This window comes from Pan troglodytes, chromosome 10 (genome assembly GCF_028858775.2).
Source record: "Pan troglodytes isolate AG18354 chromosome 10, NHGRI_mPanTro3-v2.0_pri, whole genome shotgun sequence".
Classification (NCBI taxonomy): domain Eukaryota; kingdom Metazoa; phylum Chordata; class Mammalia; order Primates; family Hominidae; genus Pan; species Pan troglodytes.
In genome coordinates, this window is record NC_072408.2 from 67,570,515 (window position 1) to 67,585,689 (window position 15,175).

A 15,175-nucleotide genomic window follows, 5' to 3' on the forward strand; every position below is an offset into this window, starting at 1 on the left:
GGGACCGGCTCCAGATGTCTCCCAGCAGTTCTGAAACAGCAAAAAGTGCAATTTATATATGAAGTCTGGAACTGTTTTTGTTCTTCTAAGCAAAAGATCTCCGTCTCTCTAGCCGATGCTCCCCACTCAGTTCATCCCGGGAATGGGCCAGGGAGGAAGGTTCTCATGCATCGCCCCGAGCTGCCAGGCGAGCTTCGGGCTCCTTAAATTCACAGGCCAACAGCCCGCGTCCTCTCCGCGCAGGCTCCCGGTTGCCCGCGGTCCCCGGCCCAGCTCCTTGGCCTCCTCCTCGTCGGTCCGCCCCTGGTGGTCTTGGCGCCCGCTCGTCCAGCTCGGCGCGCCGGGGACCGCCGGCTGCCCGGGGCAGTCCGCACGCCCTCGGGGATCTCGGCTCCCGGATCCGCCGCGCCGGCAGGAGCCGGCCGGGCCTGGAGGGAGCAAGCGGATGCGCCCACGCCCCCGGCCCGGGGATGGCGCGACAGGGCCCGGGCTCCGGGGTGGGGCTCGGCAGAGCTCCTGACAGCTCCGGGGTCGGCAGCGCGGGAGTGGGGAGCTCCGCCGCTCGCCGCTCATTCCCGGCTCGGGGCTCCCCTCCATTCGCTCGGGCGGCGCGGGGCCCGTTCGGGCAGCCCGTCGCCGCCCCCGCCCCCCGCGCGCCCGCCCGCCCGCCTGCGCCCTCGCTCGCCCCGCGCGCGTTCCTAGGGCGCCACCTCTTTGCGACTAGCTCACTTCTCCGGCAGGTTTGCCTCGGAGCGTGTGAACATTCCTCCGCTCGGTTTTCAACTCGCCTCCAACCTGCGCCGCCCGGCCAGCATGTCTCCCCGCCCGTGAAGCAGGGCTGCCGCCTCCCTGCCGCTCCGGCTGCCACTAACGACCCGCCCTCGCCGCCACCTGGCCCTCCTGATCGACGACACACGCACTTGAAACTTGTTCTCAGGGTGTGTGGAATCAACTTTCCGGAAGCAACCAGCCCACCAGAGGAGGTAGACAGACAGCTATGTATATATATGTGGGTTTCGCTACAAGTGGCTCTGGAACGAAAGGGCCTGGTTCGCAAAGAAGCTGACTTCAGAGGGGGAAACTTTCTTCTTTTAGGAGGCGGTTAGCCCTGTTCCACGAACCCAGGAGAACTGCTGGCCAGATTAATTAGACATTGCTATGGGAGACGTGTAAACACACTACTTATCATTGATGCATATATAAAACCATTTTATTTTCGCTATTATTTCAGAGGAAGCGCCTCTGATTTGTTTCTTTTTTCCCTTTTTGCTCTTTCTGGCTGTGTGGTTTGGAGAAAGCACAGTTGGAGTAGCCGGTTGCTAAATAAGTAAGTGCTGAGAGGCTCCAGAGAAATTTTTTTTCTTTTCAACTTGGGAGATGCCCTTGATGTTGAAGAGGCTTTTTGAGAGCGGGCTAAAAAGGGGGAGCGGAGTAGTGCGGGGAGATGGAGAGTCCGGACTGACACTCGGGTCCCATTCCCTTCTGTTGCAGGTCCCGAGCGCGAGCGGAGACGATGCAGCGGAGACTGGTTCAGCAGTGGAGCGTCGCGGTGTTCCTGCTGAGCTACGCGGTGCCCTCCTGCGGGCGCTCGGTGGAGGGTCTCAGCCGCCGCCTGTAAGTGCCCCATCCTCCCCAGGGCGCCGGGTTGGGGAGGCCAGGGGGAGGGGCTGCCAAGCTGGGATGCTGCCGAGGGCTTGCAGCGGTCACCGATGCTCCTTGCCCGGGTTAGGGAGAGGGACCATCCCGGATACCTGCCGGGGCCTGAGCCCGGGTCCTCAAACCTGGCAGGAGAACTGGTTGATCTTCAACGGGAGACAGGCAAGAGAGAGATTTTATGGGTGTTTCCATAAGAGGGAGCGTTTCACAGAATCTCTTCTAGGGAAAGATCCTCTGCCTCTAGTGGAAAAGAAAAAAAGTTGGGGGGTGATGGTTACTGTCAGGACCCAGGAAGCTTCTGAAACTCGGAGGAAGCTGAGCGGTCCTGGGGACGTATGGCCTGCGCGCTTGTATACATACTGAATGTGGGTGGCGGTTTGCGTGTGAAAAAGCAAAAGCCGTACATCTAATTTTATTATGAATGACATAATTTTAAGCATATAAAATAGGAACACATTACATAATAAAAGCGTATTATATAATGAAGTAGTAACAACTTTGCAGTGGCACGACTCCAATGTTAGTATTGATACAGTTCAGGAACGCTAGAGCGCTTGATTCCAAAATGAATTTTAGGTGTGGAAACTTTTTTTTTCTTGGAGTTATTGCTAACAGTTCTTTAATCTGGAGTCAAATATTTGCATTGTAGACTGAAAACTTGTATTTTGGCATTCTCACTTGGTGATTCTTTTAATGATAACTTCAACTTTGAAATAATCATACGTCCAAGCACACCAGAGAAATATCACTATGTCGTGTGACTGAAAACTTGGAACAGTGATAGAGTAACATGATCTTAATAATCTGTTGGACCTAGCAGTTCACTAATGTGTATAACACCATAGTTGGGTGATCTTTAAACTGCAGACTCAGTGTTCAGAATGGGAAAACTATAAAGTTCGAGAACTGAGATGCGTTTGACTCTGGAGAAGGAATTAAGGCAAATTTTTACACTAACAATAAAAATAGCAGTATCTAATATTTACAGTCAGGTTTATGGTGCTTCCTTGTAAATTCCCGAGGGTGTACAAAAAGGCAACTGTTTTATACGTGCTCGTGGTCTATTATTATTAGAGGAGAAAATCCTTAAATGAAATTACTTTAGACATGTCGGAACCTTGGCATCAAAATGAAAATCTATTATGAATCTCCTAAGGCAAATTGTGTAGAACATTATACCGAAGAAAAGGCTGCATTGTATTCTTCAGATCAACGTTTTACCGATGTATTTCGGAAAACTGTCTTCAGACTTTTTGCTCATTTTGAAACTTGTGTTAAATTCAATAATTTGAAATTCATACATAAATAGAAATGAAGACTGAATTTTTAAAAGCACACTTAAATACTATATTTATTTGGCTAAGAAATACTACCTTGGAACAGAGCCAAATTTTTCTTTAAAGTTGCTTAAGAAATATCTGTTTTCTCTTTTGAGAAACAGCAAGTGAGTCATGATTATATACACAACTATGGCATAAAAATACTGCTAAGTTGTCCTAAAGGCTATTTTTAACTCTTTCTTTGTTGCACCTTACAAAACGCACATCAGAAACCATTTAGCAGCCAGCGACTGTTATAGTTTTGTTTGTGGGTGAAATATAATATTGTAGTTAAACACTCACACTCAGCAGATGGTTATAAAACTACCACAAAACATTCTCATAGTTAATGGGTAATAGATCATCACATTACAGGCATGGTTTTTCATGGAGGCTGAAATCATCAGTAGATGAAGATGTTTCATCAAATTATCATAGCCAAATGGAGTTTTTAAAAACAAGTCATTATTTTTGTCTTGCTGCCAAGTAACAGTAAATTTTGTGTGCTAGACAAAACATAAGTCTACCATTATGCTAAATCAAGCTAGTTTCTTGAAAGAAATTTTAACATATAATCAAACCATATTACTCCCCGGTTTTCACACCAAGTATTAGGGAAACTGCTTTAGAAGTATAGATTTTTTTTTTAACTAGATGCTAACTTTTAAGGGAGAGGAAATTACTATAACAATAAGACTTCCTAAACCATGCAAAGGAAGCAGTTGCAAATTGTGAGTCTTTTTGACCTGTTAATCCCAAAGATTTTAATTAATGGAGCTAGAGCATGATCAAGTTGGATACTGGAAAGTGAGGCCTATGGATGTTCTTGTGCAGATGAACAAGGCTTCTGGCAGGTGGCTATCTCTATGTTTAAGTTAGAGAGGGAACTCCACAGATTCAGAAACCTAAAACATCATTGGCTGATTTGCTTAGGAGCCAGACTGGGTCTATTCCATTTAATGAAAAGCATAACTTTCTACTGAGTCATTTGGGTTGGAAGGACCTTCTGGTGAGTCATCTTAACTCTAACACCCTAACCCTGTCTCTTGCATGTACCACAGAACTTTTCTTCTCAAACACAGAGTCCGTCCTTAGAAGCCTAGCATCAGTACAAGCATACTGCTTCTTCCTGTGCTGGAAAGGGAATTTCCATCACTGTTTTTATGCCCTCTGTTCCTTGATAGTTCCTTAGAAATCTAAGCTTCTTCCCTAAAAACTCCCTTGGAGTGATTTTTTTATTAAAGGAGAAGAACTATGTTTGGGCTGAATTTAGGGTTATCTGTGATAAGCATTTCCCCCAAATTTTGCAATTTTTTTTTACAATAATCAAAGGAGAACATGATACATAACCTACCTGTTTTTCCATTTTGGAGCTTAGGTATGTAAGTGTCATGTGAACCATAGTGCTATGTAATGTTTACAGACAAATTGAGTAAAAGACTATTATTGAGGCCATATTTACAACTTAAATATTTCAGAGTTATCTAAATTGAAAACATCCTTAATTTAAATTTATTACTCACTACCTCTGTATACCTAGTTTATACTGATGCCATTATATTCCTGATCCTCTAATGCAACTGCTTAGTGAGAGATTCATTCTTCACAATACTTTAATTGCAGAAGTTTTTGAAATACTAAGTAAAGTGTCTAACAGCATTTCCAATTTAGCATTTAAGAAAACTTGTGTTTTCCAAAATACTAACAGTTTCCCCCAAAAGGCAGATGAAAAGCTTTGTCCCTCGTAAGCAATGTACTATTTTAAATTGAACAAAACTGTGCCATATTGTAGGCTTTTTATAAATTAGAAGGATAGAATGATCACTGCATTTCCCAAGAGAACTATCCTGGGAAAATGCAGCTTGAGTTAGGAAGGCACTGTGACTCACAGTTGACAGGCTGGCCAAGATGACAAGCACATATGCCCATGAGAAGGGGCATGAGCAATGGTGGCTTAATTAGAATAGACCAACCATTAAAAGTTTTGGCCTCAAGTTAAGCTAAAATGGGCTACACTTTATCCATTTGGAGAGCAATACAGAAGACGAGGGCTTCTGCCAGGAACAAAGAGAAATAAAAGCCCCCAATACTATAAATTATCAGTGGTTAAGAACTTCTTTTTAATGTGACATTTTGCTAAAAGATACTTATTAAACTGCAGTGCTTATGAAATATGCAATTATATCTGTCCTATTATTTTATAAATGTTATTAAAGGATATAAATACCTTGTACCAAAGCCTCAAACTTGTAGATTCTTAAAAGTTTCCAGAATACTAACTATTACCACAGAGTAAGTGAATTTTAATCTAGTCACATGTGGCACCTTCTAAAAGAAAGAGAGACTCCTTCATGCCTCATTTAAACCAGGCTCCTGTTAAATTCCTTTCCATTAAGTCATGTCTTTTTTGAATGAGCTACATGGCTTCAAGTCAGTCCACACACTAAAATACTAGAAGGTAGCTGACATTCTAGCTAGAAGGGCCAGAGAAATGATGACTGTATTTTCATCTCTTACTCTTTTCTTTGACTCATTCATCCAGTGATAATCCAAACTCTTGTAGTTCCTAAATTTGATGATGAAAATGAACTTTCGGGGCAATAGGCTTGATCTTCAAGGAAACTGATAAATTTCTGTCCAATCTGCCTATTATTGTGGTGGCTTGTTACTCTATGCCCCATGCATATACCCTGTACTCTCCTTACCATGTTGCCTCAACACAGGAACAGGCTGGGACTTCAGCTTCAGCTTCCGCTTAGGCAGGAGAAAGGGTTGAGGAAATTGAAAAAGCAGTCTTGGCTTTAGAATCAGAAGACCTAGTTTTTGGAGCCCTGGCTCTGCCAGTTCTCATTGTGTAGACTAGGGCAAGTCATTTAACCTCTCTGCACCTCACTTTCCCCATGAATACAATGGGGGCAGTAATAATGCTATTTATGATTGCCATATTTCTCTGAGGAGTTAAAGACATTGCACCAACAAAGGCAACAAAGGACCCAGACACCATTGTTTCAGGGAAGTCAGAGTACATGGGATGTAGCCCTGGGAAACACTTTGAGATGCTTTTGAGGATGGGCCAGTTTGGAGGACTATTCCAACGGTAGAAATTGGAGTTAATGCAGAGTTGAAGCAGGCATGATATGACTGATTAACGGATGCAGTCCGTACATATGGTTAATAATAAAAGAATACACAATGGACATTTAAGCAAGAGTTTGGGTGTTATCTAAAAGGATTGATAGAGAATTAGTTTATTCTTTCTCATGATATTGTCATTAGAGTGTCATTTAAATAGAAAAATCCTTTATATTTTTTCCTAGAGAATTTTAAGACAAAGAGAGCAAGTAGAAAAGTGAACTTCTCAACTAAGTAGTAAGGATCATACTCTCTGAAGTTCTAAATTTAAAAAAAAAAAACATGAAGCACAGAAGAAACAGAATGAGCTCATTTAAGCACACAAAGAAACCCATTTTAAGGAGACCACCCACTACTTTACAGAAAAATACACATACTCTCCCTCTCTTTCTCTCTCTCTCTCTCTCTGACGATTGGCCTTCAAATGTATGTTCTTGGTAGCCAGTAGTCTAAAATGTTAAAGTTCAGTCTGTGAATCAGATGGTTTCCTAGACAGGCTTCACTGCTCACTTCTCCTTCAGCCTTTGTTTGTTTTTACTCTTATGGCTTGCTGTTTCAATATTATTATTTTCTTAATGGGGCGTGTGTGTGTGTGTGTGTGTGTGTGTGTGTGAGAGAGAGAGAGAGAGAGAGAGAGGAGAGAGAGAGAGAAGAGAGAGAGGAGAGAGAGAGAGAGAGAGAGAGAGAGAGAGAGAATACTCAGGTAAAAGCAGCTGCCTTTTATTTCCCAGGCTGGGACTTCTAGATTTATTTTCTCAGCAGAACTCTGAAAAATGTGAAGAGATACTCCGTGGTTTCTGTCTATTTCTGATCATAACTGAATCATAGTGTTTTAAACCGGGAAGGAAGTATAGAAATCACCGTCTCTGACTCTTCCTTTTATACAGTTGAAGCCCATGAGGCCCAAGAATGTTCATGTTCCCACCAAGGTCACAACCTAGTGAGTGGTAGAACTGGGACCATGAGCTGGAGCCTTCCAACTGCCAGCTCTTTCCTTCCCACTGGTTACCCTTCCCTGCGCAATGAGCTTGCTACCCATCCAGCTTGTGTCTTACGGTGGACCAACTAGAAAACTAAAGAGATTTACTCATGTCTTTGTTGTCTCTATCAGCAACTAAAATTTAACTGTTTTCTTCCCCTCTGATATTTTCTTTCAAAGCAAAAGAGCTGTGTCTGAACATCAGCTCCTCCATGACAAGGGGAAGTCCATCCAAGATTTACGGCGACGATTCTTCCTTCACCATCTGATCGCAGAAATCCACACAGCTGAAATCAGAGCTACCTCGGAGGTGTCCCCTAACTCCAAGCCCTCTCCCAACACAAAGAACCACCCCGTCCGATTTGGGTCTGATGATGAGGGCAGATACCTAACTCAGGAAACTAACAAGGTGGAGACGTACAAAGAGCAGCCGCTCAAGACACCTGGGAAGAAAAAGAAAGGCAAGCCCGGGAAACGCAAGGAGCAGGAAAAGAAAAAACGGCGAACTCGCTCTGCCTGGTTAGACTCTGGAGTGACTGGGAGTGGGCTAGAAGGGGACCACCTGTCTGACACCTCCACAACGTCGCTGGAGCTCGATTCACGGTAACAGGCTTCTCTGGCCCGTAGCCTCAGCGGGGTGCTCTCAGCTGGGTTTTGGAGCCTCCCTTCTGCCTTGGCTTGGACAAACCTAGAATTTTCTCCCTTTTATGTATCTCTATCGATTGTGTAGCAATTGACAGAGAATAAGTCAGAATATTGTCTGCCTTAAAGCAGTACCCCCCTACCACACACACCCCTGTCCTCCAGCACCATAGAGAGGCTTTAGAGCCCATTCCTCTTTCTCCACCGTCACCCAACATCAATCCTTTACCACTCTACCAAATAATTTCATATTCAAGCTTCAGAAGCTAGTGACCATCTTCATAATTTGCTGGAGAAGTGTGTTTCTTCCCCTTACTCTCACACCTGGGCAAACTTTCTTCAGTGTTTTTCATTTCTTACGTTCTTTCACTTCAAGGGAGAATATAGAAGCATTTGATATTATCTACAAACACTGCAGAACAGCATCATGTCATAAACGATTCTGAGCCATTCACACTTTTTATTTAATTAAATGTATTTAATTAAATCTCAAATTTATTTTAATGTAAAGAACTTAAATTATGTTTTAAACACATGCCTTAAATTTGTTTAATTAAATTTAACTCTGGTTTCTACCAGCTCATACAAAATAAATGGTTTCTGAAAATGTTTAAGTATTAACTTACAAGGATATAGGTTTTTCTCATGTATCTTTTTGTTCATTGGCAAGATGAAATAATTTTTCTAGGGTAATGCCGTAGGAAAAATAAAACTTCACATTTATGTGGCTTGTTTATCCTTAGCTCACAGATTTAGGTAATAATGACACTCCTAGACTTTGGGATCAAATAACTTAGGGCCAAGTCTTGGGTCTGAATTTATTTAAGTTCACAACCTAGGGCAAGTTACTCTGCCTTTCTAAGACTCACTTACATCTTCTGTGAAATATAATTGTACCAACCTCATAGAGTTTGGTGTCAACTAAATGAGATTATATGTGGACTAAATATCTGTCATATAGTAAACACTCAATAAATTGCAACATATTATTTTGGTGTTTTTGGAACTAGTTCTGATTGTACCATCTACCTATCTATAATCTATCTATTTCTATCTATCTATCTATCTATCTATCTATCTATCTATCTAGGGGGGTATGTTTCTATGAGGCAAAAAGTGGGGCAAATATTAATCCCATTTTATAAAATAGAAAGCCAAGGCATTCCACGGCTAAAAGACCTGAGTAGTCCTTGGAATTGAAATAGGTGGCCCCAAAGCTGGATTTATCTCCCTGTTTTCTGACATGTAGACAGTGCTATGTTCGCCCTGCTTCTTTATCGATGCATTTCCATTGAAATGATTTTTTTTTCTTTTCACTTTTCAGTACAGCACTTCTGTGGGGTTTGAAAAAAAAAATGGAAACAACAGAAGAACACATCATACGCAACTAATGATCTCATTATTTAAGAGTCCCCTGTTACTTCTTTAGTCATTTCCTTTGACTGTGCTACAGATAGGATTATAGGATGATGCTTCAAAGGGGACCTTGAACCTATTCACCATTATTTGTCTCTTTAAGCTGGCAAACCCATCATTAAATAGCACATAAAATAGCAATCATATGGGATAAGTAGTACAGCTTCAGTAATCAATAGGCAGTGGCACTAGAAAAATCTTGAGCACAGTGAATGACCTATCCTGCAAACATCTAATGGATCTCTAAAGGGTAACAAACCCTATAAATTCTGGCTTACTGCACATATTTAGTGTATTTTAAGATAGGATCCTAACTGTATATATTTATAACTAATGTAAGGACCCTACTTTATTGCCAAAACCTATTTTTATCCATTGTCTCATATATATAAACATGTCATATATATAAACATATATATAAAAACATATATGTATATAGTAAACATTCAATAAATTGCAACATATTATTTTGGTGTTTTTAGACCTAGTTCTGATTGTACCCTCTACCTATCTATCATCTATCTATTTATATCTATCTATCTATCTAGGGGGGTATGTTTCTATGAGGCAAAAATTATATATATATATATATACACACATATATATACATATATATATACACATATATATGAGTTATAAAAAGAGGTATAAATAACTTTTGATGGATTTTATTTATTTCAAATTTGCAATGTTCTTTAAGTATCTGGAGAATTGATGAAAATTAACACTCGTCAATTCTTACGCCTGGAACTACCCCTAAGTTAAAGTAGGTCTAGTGAAAATTAGACAGTGGCCTAATCAAATCCAGACCTAGGGCTGAAAGAAATAGGAGGTTTCTGCTTTTCCTTTCTCTTCCCTGTTTGTGAGGGACATTCATGGAAAGAACTGTTTGGCAGCCAAATGTTGGCACTCTCCCAACACAATCCAACAGAGGTTCAGGGAAGAGTGAGGAAGCTTAGGAGTGTATTGATGAGAATGTATGGGGCCATGCAAGTTTTGTAATCCAGATAAAATCTTTTCAGAATACTTAAAGTTTTATAAGTGATAAGTCTTTTATTAACGTCTCCTCCTTAGTCTTTTTGCATTGTTACATGGTGAACCAAGAGGTCTGATGATATGGCAAGCATGAACTTGATTATAATACATACAATAGTTTGAAAAACAATATTCTTTTTTTTTTTTTTTTTTGAGACAGAGTCTTGCTCTGTTGCCCAGGCTGGAGTGAGATGGTGCAATCTCGGCTCACTGCAACCTCCACCTCCTGGGTTCAAGAGATTCTCCTGCCTCAACTTCCTGAGTAGCTGGGATTGCAGGCACCCGCCACCATGCCTGGCTAATTTTTGTATTTTTAGTAGAGATGGGGTTTCGCCATGCTGGCCAGGCTGGTCTTGAACTCCTGACCTCAGGTGATCCACCTGCCCCAAAGTGCTGGGATTACAGGCGTGAACCACCACACCAGCCAATAATACAGCATTCTTTTAGAAAAAAACAACCGAGGTAAAATTGTCTATTTTCCTCTCACATGAACCATTCAGTGAAAAATATATAGCTTTAAACTGGAGGAATTATATTTTAGAATTTTCAATGCTTCAAATGTGATATCCAGATACAGTGGGACTCATTTGTTAGAAATCATATCATTTTTGCCTTGGAAAATACTGATTTAGAAAAATATTAAAAGTCCATAGTAAAAAGAGCTAGGACTGTAAAATGCTGTCATATGCACACACATATAGTAAACATACACATACACTTTTAGATCCTGTTAGGTGTTTTACTTGGCTATTCCAATACATGCCTCTGTTAAAGGAGAAATCAAAAGAAAGGTGAATGAGCAAACATCTGAGCAGGGTGAGATACATAGAAGATTTTTCCTTGGTCCTTTAACTTATTTCTTTTTCTTTCTTTCTGAGGAAATAATTGTTAAAAATCCTCTTCCTTCCCTCTTTGTGTTATTCTTAAACTCAATTCACAAAATACCATTTAGTACAAACACATTTAAAAATCAGTAAAGAATGCAGATTATTGAGTTTTGAGGTCATCTTTTTGGCTTTACTCATATCATCTATCCACATCCATCCACCAATTAAAATTTTAATCTTAAACTCTTCTTTTCTTTGCAGTTGGGAGCGATTTTAACATTCCCACCAAAACCATTGGTGAAGAGATCAGTAACCTAAGACATTAAAACACTTTTAAATGTTCAATTTGCTTTTTCTGTAAGCAGCATAGAAAACCCCAAAATTGTTAAGAATATGCTGCTTTGTAGGTCTTACACCCATATATGTCTGCCATGTAAAACTCTGCCACAACTCTGACTGTTAGTTCAATGACATAGCCAATCAAATTCCATTCTATAGTTGTTTCCTTGGGAACAAATACATAGACCACACAAAGAGAAGAGAAAGGGAGACAGAAAAGCAAAGAAAACTCCGCTAACCCATCTTAAAATACTGTCATTACAGTATTTAGATAGATTAGAAAAGGTGTCAGTTTCTAGTAACTTCGGAATAATAAAACAGACATGGTGATATGAAATACTGATATTTTATACTTTTAAATTAATTTATTCTTAATTATTCCCGCATTTACAGTAGACTTTCCCAATGCTAACAGAAAAATCCATTCAAAAACCAACAGAGTGAGAGACAAATGATTCTGTTTTCGTTTTGGCTTTGAAAACTACTACAAAATCCAATAATAGTTTCATTCATTAGTGTTTAAAGACAGCTAAAGAAATGCCAAATATCATATCATCAACTAAGATGGATATCATTATACCATCAACTCTATTTAACTACACATCCTTCCAATTGTTCCCAAAGTCCACACTTCCACTATCCTCACCACAGCCCACTATGTTGTGAGAGATTGTCCAAATGAGCACCTGAACAAAATAAACAAGCTTTGGATTGCCTAATTCAGGTGTCACTGGGGAATAAACTTCCAAGTGAATTGTATTTAATGATGGATGGTCCAACGTAACCTCATTTCCAAGTTCTTAAATTTGTCCCTTCTCTTCCCAAACTTGCCAGCTGGCAGTCTTGGAAAATTTTTCCACAGTCTCCTTTTTCTGACAGCATGATTGGAAACACAGGCCCTTTTCCTTTCCGCACATATGGGCTAAGTCAGGTTGAAGACCCTGCCTGTAACAGAGGTTATGGAGATCCAGGTGGATCCCACAGATACCTCTTGCAGGAGATATTTACAAGAAGTTCCCTGAACCTCTTTCCATTGTGATTTTGCATTCCTTAGCTTATATCCTTTATATTTTATGTTTTCATTTGTAAAGAAAACTAACCTGTTTTCTCCTTTTCTTTCTCTTCCTTCTTTTTGCAGGAGGCATTGAAATTTTCAGCAGAGACCTTCCAAGGACATATTGCAGGATTCTGTAATAGTGAACATATGGAAAGTATTAGAAATATTTATTGTCTGTAAATACTGTAAATGCATTGGAATAAAACTGTCTCCCCCATTGCTCTATGAAACTGCACATTGGTCATTGTGAATATATTTTTTTTTTGCCAAGGCTAATCCAATTATTATTATCACATTTACCATAATTTATTTTGTCCATTGATGTATTTATTTTGTAAATGTATCTTGGTGCTGCTGAATTTCTATATTTTTTGTAACATAATGCACTTTAGATATACATATCAAGTATGTTGATAAATGACACAATGAAGTGTCTCTATTTTGTGGTTGATTTTAATGAATGCCTAAATATAATTATCCAAATTGATTTTCCTTTGTGCATGTAAAAATAGCAGTATTTTAAATTCGTAAAGAATGTCTAATAAAATATAATCTAATTACATCATGATTCAGAGAGTGAATTCTATCCTTTAAGATTTTTAGTAGAAGGAACAAGATATGTTTTTTTAAAAAGCGATTTGAATACAATCTTAAACATAGTATGTTTATGTTGGTACACATTCCAAAAATTCTACATTAGCTTTTAGTTAAAAACAACTTAAAATGTATTTTGTTCAATATTTCAGTTCAAGTCAACAGCATGGCTGAACTATCTAGATGTCATTTTATAAAGTACATTCAATTTGAAGTTCAGACAGGAGTGGGCAGAAAAGAAGCAGAAAGAAATCAGGAGAAAGGATTAAAGACATTAAGTCCAGAAGGTTGGCCAGAGCTGGAAAAAAGGGAAAGAGGCCAGTCAGAGACTATAAGGCTGTAAATGTAAAGTGTAATTTAAGAGATTTTGCTCTTACTAGTAACAACGATATTAAGCATAAAAGAGCTACTTGAGAATACTGCCTATTAAGGTTCCTAACAGAAAGGAGAAAGACTCAAGTTTGGGAAATAAGTAACTGCTCAAAAAGCTCTCAAAGGTGAGCATTGCTTTCCTGTGGTATCACAGTTCCTGAAATTCTAGTTGCAAACAGCTTGGTTGTGATGCCATGTGGAATCTCTTTTGTATTTTTTTTTAACTTTTAAGTTCAGGTGTACATACACAGGTTTGTTACAGAGGTAAACACGTGTCATGGGGGTTTGTTGTACCAATTATTTCATCACCCAGGTATTAAGCCTAGTATCTATTAGTTATTTTTCCTAATCCTCTCCCTCCTTCCACCCTCCGCTATCCAATAGGCCTCAGTGTGTATTGTTCCCCTCTATGTGTCCATGTGTTCTCATCATTTAGCTCCCACTTACAAGTGAAAACATGTGGTGTTTGGTTTTCTGTTCCTGTGTTAGTTTCTAAGTATAATGGCCTCCAGCTCCATCCATGTCCCTGCAAAGGACAGTATCTCATTCTTTTTTATGGTCGCGTAATATTCCATAGTGTATATGGACCACATTTTCTTTATCCAGTCTATCACTGATGGGCATTTAGGCTGATTCCATGTCTTGGCTATTGTCAATAGTGCTGCAATGAACATATGCATGCATGTGTCTTTGTAATAGAACAATTTGTATTCCTTTGGGTATATACCCAGTAATGGGATTACTGGGTCAAGTGGTATTTCAGTCTTTAGGTCTTTGAGGAACTGCCACACTCTCTCCCACAGTGGCTAATCTAATTTACACCCCCACCAACAGTGTATAAACGTTCCTTTTTCTCCACAACCTCACCAGCATCTGTTATTTTTTGACTTTTGAATATCCTCCTAGTGGTTCCTACCATTATGTTCAGATGAAAACATGAACACATTTCCTTCTACAGATCTGTTTTCTTTGCTGTCTGCAGCTTAGTGAAAAACAGAACAAAAAACCTATGAATCAAGCAAGCACATACTGAGGAAGTATTCCATTAGTGCCCATATCCTGTTAGATGTCTATTAGATGTTTGAGGGGTACACAAGAAGTAAAATTCCTTTAAGAGCCTTTTACTCCAGTGGGTAGATTCTTCCATACATATACATGAAAGAACTAAATGCTGAAATGATCCAAAATCCTATGGATAGCTAGAAAAGGGGAAAAAACACATAAGGAGATATTAGTATGAACTGAGTGTGAGTAGAATTATGTTTCTGGGAGGACTGTTCTAAGATTGAATTTATACTTTCACTTAGATTCCATAGTCTTCAAAATAGGACTTATTTGGCTATTTTTTAAAAATAAATTTTAAACCTACTTTAGCAGGCAAATAAGGAAACGTGTGCTTAGCTTCACTTAAAAATTTGTTGGAAATGGTTTTACAACTAAGCAATCTTCAGAATTTTAAAGCCAATGCACTAAGACTTAATAAAATGCAAGCAAAACTCCATGAAGCAGTTCTGAAACTCTACATCTTAAGTGGCATTGCACCAAATCCTTATAAGTTGTTCAAATGAAAAATAAGTTTTTCTAACACTAGCTTTGTAAATACTTAGTTATCAAGGCAAGAAAGCATGAGATTCACCTTTAAGTGTATACCATCTTTAAGTTTTGCTTCACAAGTAACCTGTTCCTGAAAAGGAAAGGAGGAAGAGGGAACTTGGGGATTTATAGTTATCAATTATTACCAAAGCATTATTAATACCATTATTGCCCTTAGTTATACCCTGGGTCCTCTGGTAGTGATAAAGAGTAA

General features: G+C 39.6%; 1 protein-coding gene across 2 annotated transcripts; it reads left to right on the forward strand.

Annotated features, from left to right (window-relative positions):
* Nucleotides 1–713: 713 nt before the first annotated feature.
* Nucleotides 714–12,970, forward strand: PTHLH (parathyroid hormone like hormone). Of its 2 annotated transcripts, none has more exons than XM_009425687.4 (4): nucleotides 714–983; nucleotides 1,492–1,614; nucleotides 7,267–7,689; nucleotides 12,484–12,966. In XM_009425687.4, the coding sequence occupies exons 2-4, from the start codon at nucleotides 1,514–1,516 to the stop codon at nucleotides 12,491–12,493; spliced, it is 534 nt and encodes a 177-aa protein (XP_009423962.1). In that variant the 5' UTR covers nucleotides 714–983; nucleotides 1,492–1,513; the 3' UTR covers nucleotides 12,494–12,966. The 2 variants fall into 2 exon arrangements, with proteins under 2 accessions (XP_009423962.1, XP_001142021.1); XM_001142021.6 differs by lacking the exon at nucleotides 714–983 and adding an exon at nucleotides 1,007–1,327 and having other exon boundaries at nucleotides 12,484–12,970.
* Nucleotides 12,971–15,175: the final 2,205 nt, after the last annotated feature.